At 47.9% G+C, this 17355-nt stretch overlaps 1 protein-coding gene across 1 annotated transcript in view; it reads left to right on the top strand.

Annotated features, from left to right (window-relative positions):
* The window catches only part of LOC100118548 (hemicentin-1), an 81484-nt gene extending 64818 nt beyond the window's left edge, over positions 1-16666 (top strand). The window contains exons 6-12 of the mRNA XM_031928802.1: positions 1003-1278; positions 1351-1510; positions 4155-4531; positions 5505-5901; positions 12265-12513; positions 12909-13261; positions 14167-16666. Coding sequence (XP_031784662.1) covers positions 1003-1278; positions 1351-1510; positions 4155-4531; positions 5505-5901; positions 12265-12513; positions 12909-13261; positions 14167-14313 — 1959 coding nt within the window. The 3' untranslated portion in view covers positions 14314-16666. The remainder of the gene's footprint in view (positions 1-1002; positions 1279-1350; positions 1511-4154; positions 4532-5504; positions 5902-12264; positions 12514-12908; positions 13262-14166) is intronic.
* The last annotated feature ends 689 nt before the right edge of the window (positions 16667-17355 follow it).

Here is a 17355-nt window from a genome sequence, read left to right as displayed (position 1 = left end):
CCTTCAAATGCTAATCCGTCCTCCGCGCGCGCCAACAGATCCTTCCCGGCAGATAAATTTCGCGTGAAAAATAACGCATTTATTATCCATTATCTCGTCGGGAGATTATTTTCTCCCTCCTTACGCTAATCTCGCGGGGGGATCGAAGAATTTTCGTAAATTTCAATCAGAAATCACGAGCGAACGAATTCGTGCGTTGTACACATGGCGTGCGAGCACGAGGCCCTCGTACAATCACGGAAAATACCTCGAAACGAACGAACGAACAAAAAAAGCGCGCCGCGCACGTGTGACTTGAATTCGAGTCCGTCACGTTGCTTTATCAAATAATTGGACGGCGTCACGTATAGCGAACGTGCTTATGGATGGCCCGCCGCTCGGATGCAGCCTCGGACAAACGAATCGCTCCTCTCGAGCAAGCCGAGCGTGTACATATAACGAACTTGTAGCTGCAGCAGAGTTTGATCCGCTGCGGATGCTGATGCGGTTTCCGATATACTCTCTCTCTCTCTCTCTCTCTCTCTCTCTCTCTCTCTCTCTCTCTCTCTCTCTCTCTTCTATGTGTGATACGTCGGACTAATGTCCACGGAGATGACTCCACTTTGTGATCCGCCGCTGTACACTTCTGATGATGGACGGAGCCGGCGTGTGTCTGTGTGTGTGTGTGTGTGTATCATGCTATTGTATACGGGTCTGCTGAGTAGTGGCTTTTTCGCCGCTATCGCCCGGGTCGATCGGTGTACATACACAGCCGCGTAAACACGAATCGCCGAGAGGTAAAAGTGTACAGATACACGCCGGCGATAGCGCGGTTTCGTGCGGTCAGTATGCAGTAAAACGCTATTGATGACCAATCGAGAGTTTTCGTATTACCCCGTGTGATTAATCGCGCCGAGTCCGCCGAATCGGAAACGAATTGAATCGTCCATGCAGCTCCCCCCAATATCCCTTGTTCAGGCCGCGATCGGCGGAAAAGGTCAATAAGTCTCCCGGCTTTTGCAGTATGCGCCGCAGAACAATCAGAGCCTGAGCGTCCTCAGCTTCGTGCCGAGCATCGACGACGACGGCAAATACCTCACGTGCAGGGCCGAGAATCCGAATATTCCTAACAGCGCGCTCGAGGATAAATGGCATCTGGACGTGCAGTATAAGCCCGTGGTGAGCCTGCGAATGGGAGTCTCCTTGAATCCCGACGACATCAAGGAGGGCGACGACGTCTACTTCGAGTGCATCGTGCGCGCCAATCCCAAGGCCTACAAGCTCTCCTGGTTCAAGGATGTGAGTAGCATTGCATATGACTTTTAATTAGTTTATATAATATAAGCATGTAACAACAATGTGTTGCGACAGGCGAAGGAGCTGAAGAACAACGCGACGCTGGGCATCGTGCTGAGCGACCACTCGCTGGTCCTGCAGGGCATAACCCGTCACTCGGCCGGCGACTACACTTGCCTGGCCGTCAACAGCGAGGGCAAAACAGTCAGTAATCCCGTGCCTCTTCGCGTCATGTGTAAGTAATTGCTAATCTGTCACTTGCTCCGTGCTCGAGTGATGCCTGCTGTCCCCCTTCCCTAAATATCTACTTCGCTACATAGACTCTCCGGCAACTCGGCCACCCCCGACGGCGGATACGCGGCAAAAGCACGCTAACAAGATTCCCTCGCCGCTCTCCGCTGTGTACACTATATAGACACGTATATAGCCGCGCACTGTGTACGGGCGCGTGTGTATGCGCCCGAGCATTTACCCGTATTACACAGGACGGGCATTCTGTTACACTCTATACAGAGTGGCGCTCGCGAGAGGGAGAAGCCGGCTCATTAAGGCCGCTCCTGCGGGCGTGCGAGCCGAAGATGTAATCACGTTTTGCACCTATACGCCGCCGATTAGCAATTTCTTATCGACGATCGCCGCTGTTTTATTCGCAATCATTCGTCATGATACGCCGGACGCTCGCGAGAAATTACGCGTTGACGAATACTCGACGCATGCTAATTTTCATCGATCAATTACAGTCGCTCGGTCAATCAATCAATCGCACCGCGTCCGCGTGCGGTTCATCAGGTTTGTCGTTTTACGCGCATGCATCAGCGTGACGGTCGCGTATTTTTAATGAAAAACCAAAGCTCGGCGAAAAAATCTCTCAGCCAGTGCAGCGATAATGCCATGCAGGGTGAAGCTCGTACACTCGTACAGCGTCCGAAAGGGAAAATCCGCGTTCCGAGCCAATCTCCAGCTGCAAAAAGTGCACAGCAGCGGTTATATTCTATTAAAATGGCTAGCACCCCCTTGGCGGCACTTGTCTCTTCCCGCAGCCGCACTACTTTCCTGCCACTCTCTCTCTCTCTCTCTCTCTCTCTCTCTCTCTCTCTCTCTCTCTCTCTCTATCTCTCTCTCTCTCTCTCCCTCTCTCGTATCTTCATCTTGTAAATGACCTAAGAGGGAAGGAAGGACCGCGATGCATATTCAATGTATGTAAAGCGCACGGCTGAATATTCATGTGTGGGTGAACGCTGCCTGGTAATGCGCTAAGCCACACGGGGCTGCGGCAAGAGAGAGAGAGAGAGAGAGAGAGAGAGAGAGAGAGAGAGAGAGAGAGAGAGAGAGAGAGAGAGAGAGAGAGGATCCGAGCTGCTGCTATGCCGCCAGTGGTTGTCTCGCGAGCTACATACCGCACAGCTGTAGAATCCGCCTCGGCGTCGTCCTCGTGTCCGACTCCTGATATTTTAACCCCCGCGAGAGCCAACAATAGAACAAGATCTCTCGCCTACGGAGCTTTCATCCGCGCTCCATTAGGTTTCGCGCGAGAAAAGCTCTACTTCCGCCTTATATACACAGTCGCGCTGCTGACTTATTTCTACTAACTCTGACGCGCGCACTCGCCGTATTCAGATCGGGCGTTGCTCGTGACAAGCGTCTTAGACGAGAGAGCTGCTCTCAGGCCAGCATCAGCAGCAGCTGTGCTATATGCGCCTGGTATATATACAGACAGCCCCCGTGTACGCGAGACGTACGCCACTTAGGCTCGTCGGCTGCCGGTATAATCTTCCTGCCCCGACTGACGTCCATTTATCTGCTAATCGGATGCATCTTGCCAATTGAATCGAGAGAGGAGCTCGCGCGAGATCTCTTACTCAAGACGCACTAAACCACTGCTGCTGCTGCTGCTGCTGAAGATCGACTCGTAAATCGTCGCTCGGGACACTTCCTCTGTACGAGCCGAATTGTATATACTCTCCGGGGAGCTGGGAAAGATACATATTCTCGAGTAATTGATATCGCGCGCGGTGCTTTACGATTTTCCCGTCGCGGCCCGATAAAATTAATAGTTCGTTCGCAGTCGCCGATTATAATCGAGGGTAAATTTTAAATTTTGCCCTCGAGTCGCGCACCTATATATATATATATATATATATATATATATATATATATATATATATATATATATATATATATATATATATATATATATATATATATATATATTATATATATATATATATATATATATATATATATATATATATATATATATATATATATATATATATATATATATATATATATATATGCGGGGAAGCCAGAAGGAAATATTGCGAGATGACCGAGCCAAAAAGCATTCAGAACTTTGAAATCCCCTTAAATTGTCGTTCGACCTTTTCAGATATCGAATTTTTCAACCGCTTGGCGCAAACTTTTTAGATTTCCCCCCCAAAGTTTCTGGAACGCGCGTGAAACGTCTCCGACCGGATACGCATGCGAGCTTGAAGCAATTTCAGTTTTAAGATTATAGAAAATAAATAAGTTTGCAGTTTGATTAGCGCCAACTTGAATCGCTACACATTTTTCATTTCGATTTCACCTCGATTCGACGCTTGTTTTCGAACTGTTTTTTATCAAAAAAAAAAAAAAAAAATCCCGACACACACTCGTTGAGAGCTTGAGCGCCGAATTCAAATTTTAATTGGACGCGCTATTCGTCCATGCAGCGAAAGAAAAACATTTCTAGTTAGGCGCAAATTTCGCGCTTTGTGTACTTTTAATCTAAACAGAGTAAACACACGCGTGGTGTATACGAAATGAAATTTCCCCGATATGCTCTCCATCACAGAAAATAAAAAAAATACTATAAAAAAAACATTCGAAAATTACAGATGCTCCCGTGTGCAAAGAGGGCAAGAGCGAACTGGTGGTTGGCGCTCTGAAGCAGGAAACAGTGTCGCTGATCTGCTCGGTCGAGTCTCATCCGGCGCCGCTGACTTTCCACTGGACGTTCAATAATTCGGGTGAGCTGATGGAAGTGCCGCATTCGCGCTACACCCACGCGAGCTCGACAGCCGTCGCCACGGGCAGTCCCACCACGAGCCAACAGCAGCAGCAGCAACAGCTAGAGAGCCAGCAGCTCAAGGAGTACCAGCAGTTTCACGGCTCGCGCATGAACTACACGCCTTCGACGGAAATGGATTACGGGACCGTTGCCTGCTGGGCCAGCAATCAAGTGGGCAAACAGCGAGCGCCTTGCCTCTTCCAGGTAATCTAAATCTATACGTATACAACACAGGCTGTACGCGCCCGGTGTAATGGTAGACGCCCTAGTCTTATTATAGATTTATCGCTAGGCAGAGAAGCCAGACTCGAGAGATAAGAGACCATCGCTTCTATCTTATATACGTGTATGTATACACGTGCTGCGCGCGCGTAAAAGACTACAGAGACGAGATTGCCGGCTTTTGGTTTATTCGATAGTCGAGGAAGCGCTGCTAGATTAAACTCCGGGATCTCTTAATTTATGGAATCGGCGAGACGCGCGCGGGATATTTATGATTGCCGCGCTCGCTCTCTCCCGCTGGTGCGGAGCGTTGGGATAAGGCTTTTTGGTCTTAAACTCGATAACTTGATGATTTAATTAGATTTACAGTCTGCGCGGGAGACGCAGCGTATTGGAGACATTCGCGAATTATTCGTATTTTGGAAAGCCGTGGTTTTGGCGAAAAGAGCGGAATATCGGTGTCCAAACAAACGTTTCAAAAGAAAGTGCACTTTTGATGAAAACTCCAGAAGGAAAATATTGGATTCGATCAAAATTGAGTGCCGACAATTCGTATGTACGTAAAATAAATATGTATATTAAAGCCCAAACAAAGAGTTAAAATTGAAATGCAATTTTAATACTGGGTCCAGAAGCAAATATTAATTCATCGAAACTTAATACCGAGAAAAAGATTAAATTGGCTTTGTGTACATTTCGAAAAGAGATAACCTCGACGCCACAGCTTTTCATTTCGATTTTTCAGCTTTTCTGTGCTGTATTGGATAATCCGAATCAAACCGAGTTCCATTCATACGCGCGCGAGGTCATCGAACTCGGAATAAAAGACCGACGAGTCACCGCATCTGCGAACACATAAATCTCGGCGAACCGGTATCGGAACGACACGAAAACGTCCGAAAAAGATTTAACGATCCACTCCACGCATACTTACAATTTGTCTTCTCGGAAACAGGTGATTGCAGCCGGCCGGCCATACACCCTGCACAACTGCACGGCCACGGAACTGTCCTCGGCCATGGAACTGGAGGAACTTGGCCTAGCCAACAAGGCAGCTGCCAGTCTGAACGGAGTCGCGGGGACCGGCCTTCTGGTACGCTGTCTCGAGGGCTACGACGGTGGACTGCCGATCCAGGCCTATCACGTGGAGGTCATCAGCGACGAGGATGACGGGCCCGTCATCCTGAACAAGACCGTAGCCGCCTCAGCTAACGGGCCTACGATCGAGGTCGCCGGACTGTCAACCGGCAGGAGCTACAGGCTGTTTTTGTACGCCGTCAACGCCAAGGGCAGAAGCGAGCCCGCGATACTCGAGCCCGTGACACTCAAAGGCGTGGCCATGTACACGACTGGTGAGTATCTCGCAGTGAATTGGCTCAAGCTTCGATGCAGAGTACAGCACCAATTACGCAGACCGATACTCGAGTTCTCCGTATCACAGATACAGCTTAACGCATTGCGCGGCACGTAAGATGTAGCTACAGCCAAAGCCCTATCTAATAAACGTTAAATCTCTCGCCAAGATAGGTAGAGCAGCCATTCGCTTTGACGCGAGCTGAAGTATGCTGCGCGCGACGTGGCTCTTCTGAAATACCGCGCGTGACACCGGGCAAATAGTATATGTGCGAGCGGGAAAGAGGAAGACAGGGAGAGAGAGAGAGAGAGAGAGAGAGAGAGTCGAGCAGCAGCGCAACGTCAGTATTGCAATTAGTCGGTTAACCAAGCGTCCCTGTGTGCTGCTGCCGCTGCTGCGTCGGGAAAGGATGTGGTGGCGACGAGCTTGTAATGCTGAACTCGCAGCAGCACAGCCCGACCGCAGGTATCGGACCTCTCTGCGGACCTTGCAATTAACAAAACAGATTACTATCAATCAACGAACACCTATATATACGAGCAGGTGGCCACCGATTTCCCACTCCGTCTCTCTTTGTGCTGTCGCTGCGCTATACACAGCCGTCTCTCGTTCTTCTCTTCAAACGCAGTTCGCGGTGTGGCTTGTCGCGCATTCATGAGCTCTCACGAGCATCAGTTTTGGTATCTGCCACCACGCGCAGCGGCTGGATTCTATCAATTCGATTTCCCGAGAACCTTTTGTGCCTGATGCTCCGTTCGCCGCTGAATCGATGGGCTTTTTCATAATAAAAATCAATCCTGTCAACGGTATCGGGAACAAAAAACCGCGTAATAGTAAATGGCCAGCTCGCTTTGGAGTATACATAGACTTGCGGCAGATTGACTCAGACATCAAATTGACCGCACACATGGGCTCTCTCTCTCTCTCTCTCTCTCTCTCTCTCTCTCGCATACACCGCTGAACGAAGCTTTGTTCGAGCTCTCCCCTGTATTCGTCTATATGGTACATACGCGACTCGTATAATCCCTGGGGAGCACGTGTGACGGAATTAAGAGTAACACGAGGGTATACATACACGCACACGATGACAAAGAACGTTTCACAAATTACCGTCAACGCGCCGAAACACAGAGCACAATGCGACGCGCGAGCTAGGTAAATATTGAGAGAGACTGCGGCGGCCTTTGAAAGACGGCTCGCTCTGCAAACACTGCACACATACACTGCGACCACACCGGCCAATCAAACCGGTTCTCTCTCTCTTTCTCTCTCACTCGACGTACGCTTTTATATACAAACGGCCGACGGTGTGTCCCCTTCAAACTTCGGCCCCTCGGTCCAGTGGCTGCACACCGCATCTCGGCGGCGCGTGTATAATGGAAAGTCATCGCGGAGACGCTAATTCGACTCTCCCCTCCTCCCTCTACACACTCGCTGTATAAAATACCGCACCCCATAATAACACTCTCCCTCGTTTCCACGAGTAGGCTTATTGTAGCTCGACGTATAGGCATGCGGCGGCGAGTCGAGATTCACGAGCTCTTCCTTATCGCGACGACGATTGCGCCGAGGGAGGGGCGGGGAGTATATACGGGATGTAGATCGTCGCGGAGTAGACGCGTGTAATGAGCGCTCCGAGGGTTGGCTTACAGCGCGACTCGAGGGGATGATGTATGCGCCGAGTGAATGGGACCGGGGGCCATTTCGAGATCGTGCGGGATATTTTTTAGATTTGGTCGCGTCTTATGCGCGCTCGGATGCATGATTTTATTGCGCGGCTTCGTCGAGACGGATATGAAGAATGCGAGCAGGAGGAGTACAAAATGTGGGGCTATTTCGTTTGGGGACTGGCGTGTTTCTTTTCGCTGATGTGTATTAAGCGTTGATGGTGCTGGCTTATTGCGCTATTAGAATTGTAATATACGACGGTCTATTTATATTTCAATAATTTCTTCATTTATATAATACCGGAAGCGAAAAATATATAAGCGAAAACAGTCGAGCGGAACAGCGTCCATCAACGAAATGCAGTAGAATTTCTTCCAGCGATACATCTCGTCATTCACTTCAGTCGCGCAAAATCCTTGTTCATTTCTTCCGCTACACGTACACCGCGCATACTCGTAGGAAGACACGCGCACAGGAAGCAATAAACGCCGAGTGCCGTAGGTATTAATAATTCTCCGAGGGTTGTGCTCACCGTTGGATATTGAAAATCATGCTTTCTCTCTCTCTCTCTCTCTCTCTCTCTCACCCTCTCACTCACACTTCACGATACGTTCGATGTTTGTTTTTCGCTCTAAATATTGAGAGCCGCGCGAGCCGAGTGTATTTGGCGAAGGAGCGGGAAATGAAATATCGCCAGCGGTGGTCGCAGCAACATCGAGGCAGTCGAGTATAGACCGTCGTCTCCCTCTCTCTCTCTCTCTCTCTCTCTTTCTCTCTAACCCTCGGCAAATTATCGATCTTAATTTATGTTCGCGCGCGAGGCGCGATTTCTGCGATAAGCATCGGCGAAAATTGCGCGACTCTCGCGCGCGATCCCTGATTAGCCTCGAGGTTTATGTGTATATATATGTACATGGATATTAGCAAGGGCGTAGTATACAGTCGCGTGCTAAATGCCGCTTGAATTGTGTAATTCCGCTCTATTTATAGGCCTGAAATGAAAAAAAAGCGAGCTAGACATGTGCGTGTGTGATTTTGGTCGAGTTATATCTTATCGTGATTTTGCCATCTACTTCGAATCAAAAACTTCACGCGATCATACGTTTACGCGGTTAACTCAACTGTTTTGCCAAAAGCTGCCCGCAGCCGGCTAATCCATTAGCGAAATTAAGCTAAGCTTGCCCCCTCGCGTTGTCGGAATCGGACGCGCACGCATACGCAGTCACGCGTCGACTCGAGCGCTCACGAAGGCGCTACAGAATGCATCCTTTAATCTCGGCGCCTAAGCTCTTCCGAGAGCCCGAGCTGTCGTAAAGTATGAATGATTCTCATAGCGCGTGTACACTCTGGCTCTCGGAAAAAGGCCCTTTTAGAAGATCTAGCTCGCCGGGGAAAAATAATTTTAAAAGTAACGCGCATCCTTTTGTGAATATCGTATGCTCCATCAAGCGAGCAGCAGCGCTCTACATACGCTTTTGTTGGTATAAAAAGCCGACCAGATGAAATAAAATCTCGTTTGCGCGATGAAGTTTCACTTCACTGACGAGGATACGCAGCTGCGTAGGCTGGAGCATACGAAGTTCCTTTTTCGAGCCGAAAATCCTTTACGCTCCATTTTATAATTACTTGGTTCTTTAAAATTTACTCTAATTTGAAGGTCGATTTCAGGGTAACGCAAAGCAGATTTTCGTCCAAGCAATATATACTCGTTCTCGCGAAAAACTCTCGGCCGCATCGGTGCAAGATGCAGACGTTCGATATCGCGAGCTTTGCCCCTTATACTCGAGCTTCCAGCATATACGCGCGACGATGGTTTTAGAATGCAATTCTTACGAAATTGGTTTCGGGTTTCCACGGAATTGCTTCGATTTAGGGCAAATTGTGCCGCAGCCGGACCGGCCCCCGAGAAACCTCGGCGTAACGCTCGCGTGACGAAGACGTGAGCGCCTTCGTGTTGGATGTGTGCCGCCGCTTTTTTTCGGCGGGAAAATCGCCTTGCTGAGGTAAAAGTCGGAAATTGTACGCTCGTATTTCACGTTTCGAGCGCTGCGAAAGAAAACGAATCGTTTTTTTCAGAAGTGCGCGAAACACGCGAATCTCGCAAAACTGTTTACAAATTTGGTTTTGGGTATAAAGATTCCCCTTTGCCGTTATGTTTTTTCTTTGCGCCACAAAATTTGTCGAAAATACCTGAAAAGCCTGACTTGCAATTTTATTTTGCGAGATTTGCGCGTTTCATGCATTTTTAACGGATTTCACTTCACGTTCAATTGCTTTTAATGAGGAAGCTACGATTTTCACTTTTAATCTTAGATGTCACCATGCTGAGTGAGGTTCGATTCTCTTTCAGTTTTATTTAGATATTTTCACTCACATGAGTTCAGGCAAAAGTTGCTCTCGACTCTTGTGTATAGTAAATAAGTTCACGTACGAAATATTAGCAAAATCCTGACGAAAGTTCTCTCGCTCTGCGTTCAAAAACTTGGAGGATCCGCAAGTTTCATGAATCCCCTCCAGCTTCATCCAATATTATCCACTCCATTAACGCTCGAACGCTTATTTCAGCGCAGCTCTCCTTCTACACACAGATGTACATTCAAACACAGGCGCTCGAAATCCAAAGCAAGAAATCTCGCAGAAATAGCTCTGACTACACCAGAGAGTGTCAATTTCCTGTTCTTCTACTCGGCTGCCCGGCAGTCGGGCACTAATGCGTATACATATAGATACTGCGCGTGGCGCGTCGAGCTTTGGATGAATTTTTCCACCGGCGAAAGTTTAATTACGTTCGCCGCTGCAAGAGAGGCTGTGCGCGCACAACAGAAACGAATAACGCTTTCGCGCGCGTGTGGCGCAAAGGACACGACGCTATACATATATATACAAACGCAAACGATAAGACTTGGCGCTTTATATGTACAGCGTTATTTCGTTTTACGGGCTTTCTCTCTCTCTCTCTCTCTCTCTCTCTCTCTCTCTCTCTCTCTCTCTCTCTCTCTCTCTCTCTCTCTCTCTGCGCGACGCTCGACTTTAAATTGCTCTGCTTTAGCTCGTCGCCTATCAAAGTCCTATGAAAGTTTAACGAGCGACGGATGAAAGCTGCTGCTGCTTCCGTCTCGCAGCTTTTCGCGATCTTTGTTTCTCCGTCTTTATCTCGCGAGCGAATCCTTGCGCCCTCCGGTCGTTTAATTTTGGAATTCGCTAATGCGCTGTATATATACCGGACCTTCACAGAAGCGTCTCTCTCTCCCCCTCTCTCTCTCTCTCTCTCTCTCTCTCTCTCTCTCTCTCTCTATCTCTCTCAGCTACAGCTCCCGTGATTGCGAGCTCGTCACGTTTTCGAGTTTAATTCTAAGCGACTGCCTGACAAGTTTGCCAGACTGATCGCGCTCGAGGAGAATCGAGTTCGCGCCTTTGGAATAATTCAGCTCGAGCTCGCCTCTATATATAGTACGCGACAGCTGAACCGTTATAACTCAATGTGGGCAGAGAAAAACGAACGTCCGTTTTCGCATCAGTATATATACGAACATCTAATATAGGTATACAGGAACTCGTCGAGCGATTTCGCCGCCGCATTAATTTTTCAGTCCCATCAGGGGCATGTGTGTATGGTTAACGCAGTTGGCAACAACTTGCTTCAACGCTCAAAAATTTTAACCAGCGCACACGTGCTCCCTCCCTCTCTCTCTCTCTCTCTCTCTCTCTCTTTCCCCAAGCGCTGATGAAAATTTCAACTCATTCCGTGTGTGTGTTAGGCGCTGTTCTCTGCAGCTTTCGGCCGTGCGCGTGGAGAGAGCTTGGCGAGCACTCGTCTTTATTGCATCGCCAGAATGAATAGTTTAAACTGTCCGAGGGAACGCACGCTGCGCGCGAAAGGGTAAAAATTGGAAAGAGAGCGACAAGAACTTCATAACGATTTTACGAAGGTCGACGCTGATTTCTCAAACGAGTATATAACAAACTATTGTAGGGGAAAAAAGAGATAACTTCAATATCGTCGCGAGAGCGATGAAAAAACGCGTTTGCCTAGCGTATCGGTCTATTATCGGCGAATTCTCGCATAGGTCCGAGCTCTAGTCTATACTCCCTCTCTCTCTCTCTACATCGAAGCGGCGAGCGATAACTCGCTCGCGGTAATCGACATACCGACGTTAATTATTGTCTCGCTCATTAAGCCGAACGCGCGAGAGGGCTCTCGGCCTCGATACCCGACAGTAGGACGATCCAGGAACGCGCGAGCGATACTGTTACGCCGCGTTTTGAATATCGACGAGAGCGGGACAAGTCAGGACAAGAGGCCCGTTATTCAGCGATGAATCGCCAAAGATGAAAACGTAATTGACTTCGAGAGCGCTCTCTGGTATAAAACGGCTCGTTACGCCTTTTAACTCTCCCGCCTCCTGCGGTATAGTGCGGTAGTTTGGCAGTCGATTTCTGCACCGCTGGCAAGCGAGAAATCGTATAATAGCCGCTCGCGCGTAATGGGCCATGTCCGAATTGATTCTTTCTCTCTCTCTCTCTCTCTCTCTCTCTCTCTCTCTCTCTCTCTCTCTCTCTCTCTCTTTCAACCGGCAGGGCATTCGACCCAAAATTGAACATTCCGAAAAAAGCGGCTGGAAGACAGCTGCGCGCGGAGCAATACGCCGAAATGAAAGTTTGCCGCGAACTCAGCGATTTGTACATTTTTCAGGAAACACCGACACCTCCGCCTTCAGTCCTCTCCTGCTGGGCTTGGCGGCGACGGCCACCTTGCTGGCCCTCGCCGTCGCCGGAATTCTGGCGGCTCTTTATAGGAAGCACTCGAGCGGCCAGAGCGGAAGTCCGAAGCACGCGCCGATAGTGTGCGAACCGCCTAATGCCGGCTCCACTACTCCGGTTCACCCGCAGACCAAGCAGGCTGTCGACGATATCGATCCCGACATCATACCCAACGAATACGGTGAGTTTCTTTTAAACGAATCGTATCTTAAAAATTTTCAAAGGGAAACCTGCGACTCCTTTCGCTTTGAAAATCTCAATTCCGTATATACAACGCGTGCGCGTACGACGGCGTTGAACAAGCCGTGCGCGTATGTTCTGAGAATCCCCAGCTAAGCGTTATAAGTGCAGCGAAGGAGCTTAAGCTCGATCGTCTCGTGTGTATAGCTTGTAGCTATATACGCGCGCATGCACACAACAACGCGCGACGCTCTCGTCTCCTCAATCGAGTAATCGACTTATAGTATATAGTAGCTCCGTCTTATATACGTACATACGTAGGTATAATGCGTCGGACGAGAGAAAGAGGAGTTTTACGGGGCTTCACTTGGAAATAGCGTTCGCTTTCTGCCTTAGAGAGAAGACCTTTGACGTACACCCCCGTGTACAAGACGCCGCCGCAGAGACGGCGAGGCCTGAGGGATCGAGGCGGTGGCACCAGTCCCGACGAGCTCAACTCGACGTCGCCCGAGAAGAAGCCGATGGTGCAGCGCTCGAACCTGGATCTGCGCGCGGATGCGGCTCTTCTGGCCGAACACTCGCCCGCACCAACGATCCGGTTCACCCAGAACCACAGCCTTCTTGGACATCAGCAGCAGCAGCAACCGCTCGTTGGATTTCCCAGCGGAGGCGTCTACGGCAATCAGCCGACGCTCGCCGACTTCAAGCAGATGGCCTTTGACGCCTACAATCAACGCAATCATCAGAATGTAAGATGTTCGCTCTCACGTTCGATATTTTTTATTTACTCGTTATCGACGACTTTACATTTTTCTTAAACATTTTAATTTCCGCTAAGACGCCGCCAAAACACGCCGCCCAGCTCCTCGACCGAAGTAAACGATCGCTCAGAGTCATCCACTTTAACTTTCTGGTTTAGCATAGCCCCGGGGTTATCTGCACTTGCGCAACTTTAATTACCTCAGAAGTTTTCTTGATAATTTGAGAGGCTAGTACCTTTAATGCGCGTGACTCGACTCAGCGGCAAAGGCTCCGTCGGCTTCTTCTTATTCCTTCTTTCTTTTGAGAGAAACTTCGATCTCGTCGTAGCCGCACTGCGAGAGCTGCTGCAGTCAAATATTCCACGATCCTCAAGCCTTCCGCCGTCTCGCCTCGTCTTTATTGCGATTTCACGCCGCGTGCAGCTCTGCGTTATTAATTTACCGAGGAAAGCTGATTATTATTAGTAATAATTATTAATCGTCGGGAATCACTGAACCGATATGCCATGTAAATAATGCAGATTTCACGCTGACACTTAGATTATTTCGCCCATCGGCGAATGTAACGTTGAAATTTCAATGTTTGGTATGTTAGCGAACATTTACACAAGTAATTAATTAATTTAACGCACAGGTAATGTGCCACGATCGGTCGTGCAAATACAGCCTCTAATTTAACGTTAATTAAGATGTAAATCGAAAACTCGTACGAAATATATTCACATTTGTTTTATGCATGCATCGCTGCAAAACACCGATCGAATAATCGTTCAATATTGCGAACCTTTGTCAACATGCAAATACTGGCAACGGTTCGATTGGTCGGTCAGCACTGTCGAGTGTATAAAATCCTCTTGATAATTCAGGATTAATACCTTCGAATGTGTTCGCAGGTATATTACAGTTTGCAGAGGGCGAGCAAGGACATCTCGTCGCTGCAGCAGAGGCCAGTCTCCTCGTCGGTCTCGGCCCACGGCAAGATCCATCATCAGCCCGAGGTGGTCACGCGCTCTAATCGAATCCAAGAGAGTTGTATATAAAGCAACGCAGGACAGCTCCGGGAATAAGTGTAAGCGAGAAACTTGTGCGTGTGTATGTGTGTGTGTGTAAGTGTGTGTGTGCGAGTATCCATCCCTACGATACTTACAATTAGAAATGCAAAAGTCGTCGTTCGATCGATTTATGTATAGTCTTTCGATGTATCGAGTGGACACGCGATGGAACGAGTGAGTGCGAATAAAGAAAGAAAAACGAATCATTAAATTACTGCCAATCAACTTATATCTCGTGCTTGTGCGTGAGCAAAAGTATATCCGCGCGAGATCGGCCGAGATGCTCGCATGATTGGCAATCGGATTAAGTTGAAACTATGGAACCGCCATTTGTTTATATTTATTATATCATCACGTATTATATCGACGATCAATCGTGTATCTTCCACTCGAGAATTATTTATATTGAGAAAAGAAGCATGTTCGAAGATTTATTGACCTCGTTAATAACGTTATAGTTTTTAAGGTAAGCAAAAAGATAAAAAAGCAAGGAGAAATAATCGTCTTCAAATGTATACCTTTTCGCTCGAAGAGGAGAAGCGTACATTTCCGTAGTCGGTGTGTATAACGTTGTGTATTTCAAGCTACTTGAAGCGTCAATATAGCGCTCGTTCATTAATTGTACAAAGACGAAACCGAAGAGCGAAGACATTAAAAGAATGTAGAGTTATACGAGAGGAAAAGAAAGTAGCGAAGCGCACGCGCCTCATCCTCGTCGCCGGAAAACCGCGACAGCAGAGACCCTAATAACGTATCATATCCCACGATGACTTTTACGAAATTTCATTTCGCTTCATACGCGCGGCTAATGCGTCAGACAGCCAAAATCGCGAGCTCTCTCTCTCTCTCTCTCTCTCTCTCTCTCTCTCTCTCTCTCTCTCTCTCTATCCCTCCTTCTCTTTTGAAACGCGCGCGTCAAAGGATTTATCGTCCGATTTTTCAGCTCGTTCGACACAAACGCAAAAAACCCGCCGACGCATTCAAACGCCTGGTTTGACTGGCAGCACGCAGAAAGCAAAAGAGAAAGAGAGGAGAAGTGCTGCTGCAGGCGCGACGTTTTCACCCCGCACACACGTCGAGCTGGAACAGGGCCATCGGTATCGAATCGTATCGTATCGCGGCCGCTAGATCTGTTTTTTCACCATTTGCGCTCTCGCGAATCTGCATTGAAAGGTCGGCCGCGGCAGCCGAGTTTACGTAGCGCATTCAATCACCGAGTCTTTCAGCGATTCGTTGCTGCTCGTGCTCTGCGTGTGCGAGCGCGCCTGTCTGTGTATGACGAGGCGTCGGGAAAGGAAGAGGGACATTTGGACTGTCCGCTCTATCGCGCGCCTCTCTGGCAAGGGAAAAACAACGCCGGAAGCTCTAATACAATGCTGATGCCTATACAGTACGGAGAGTTCGCTCGGTCGCCGCAGCGAGCTTTTACTCGAAATTCGCCTTTGATTATCCCGCGGATTCAAAGGAATTCAAAGCTCTAAACGCACATGTATAACTACGCTTGGCGTGCACCGCGAAAGAAACCGATAATTATCCCGGAAAGCAACTGCCTGGTTTCCTTGGAGCACCTCCCTCTGTGCCTCTTATTTGCTATACGCAGCCGCATTGTTGTGGACACTGTGCGCTGCACGGATCCGCTGCTGACACAATATACGGACGTTGCGGGACGTCGCAGAGTTGTGTCAGCGTTCCCGCTGCTAACGAAGAAGGACACAGAGAGATAGAAAGAGGACGAAGTTCCATCAAGCTGCACTTGCGCGATAGTTATCTCGGAGCGAAAACAATCGTCGGAAAAATACAGTCGATAGTATACCGTGAAATCTTTTTTTTCTCTCCTTTTTCGTGTTTTTCCGACTTATCCGCGACGCAAGCATATTTCACATATCCACGTGGTCTCTGCAGCTGCGACTGGTAAACAGGCGACGAGGTATAACGTATACTGCGCGCGTATAAGATACGATTTTACTGTTTATATGAGATTATTAGTTTTTTTGTACAAAGATTTTATTGTAAATAGGCTCGGCTGGAGTCTCGTATTAAATGAATAAATATATATAAATACGTGGACGCTCGCGTCGTCGTGATGCACCGCATTAGGAGGTACGCGTGCTCCTTTTGCGGCGAAGCGACGAGCTGTCCGAGCATATCCTTCACTACACATGTTAAGAACTTCAAGCACGTGAGAGACGATATTGAGAGAGCGAAAGAGTATGAACAGGGCGATTAGTGTGCAACGCGCGAGTACGTGGAGTGTGTAATATATTAACTTTAAAAAAGATATATATATATATATATATATATATATACAAATAAACGAATGCGCGTTTTGTCTGTTTTGCAATTTCGGTCTCATTGATTTGTCGATATCCTCATCATCCTCGTCAACTCTTTAAATTTTTCAGTATACGACTCCAAAACAAAATCAAGTGTTCTTTGCTCGAATAACGAAAGCATTTAATTCCAAGCATCTTGGCTTATACGAGAATACAAAAAAGCTCGATAAAATATTTACGAGCCAATACGAGAGGTTGAGCACTGCAGAAAAATTAATTTACGAGCCATATTCGAGTTGCTATACACTCAAGCCGGGTGTTAATGGTAATTCATTCTTATGGTTACGCAGACAAGACACTTTCACTCAATACTTTATGAAATCGTCGGGTAAATAGCCGCTTCTGCAAATCCCATCGACGATTCGCCATCTTCCAAGGTAAGTACCCTGTATATGCCTACGTGTATACAGCAGCGACGCGCACACACATATACGAGCGCATCACAAGAGAGAAAGACGGACGGATATCGAGCGGTCGCTCACTGAAATTCCGCTGCAACGTGATTCGAATCTCGACGAGGAGCCGAGCAAGTCGTTTTATCGATTGCTAACTTCATACATATACATATATATATATATATATATATATATATATATATATATATATATATATATATATATATATATATATATATATACACATACACGTACACACAGTGGACCGGTGACTCGATGGACTCGTCTGGTGCATTCCTACT

The sequence above is a fragment of the Nasonia vitripennis genome, chromosome 4 (assembly GCF_009193385.2).
Source record: "Nasonia vitripennis strain AsymCx chromosome 4, Nvit_psr_1.1, whole genome shotgun sequence".
In the NCBI taxonomy this organism is placed as follows: domain Eukaryota; kingdom Metazoa; phylum Arthropoda; class Insecta; order Hymenoptera; family Pteromalidae; genus Nasonia; species Nasonia vitripennis.
This window is presented reverse-complemented; position numbering and strand designations above follow the sequence as displayed.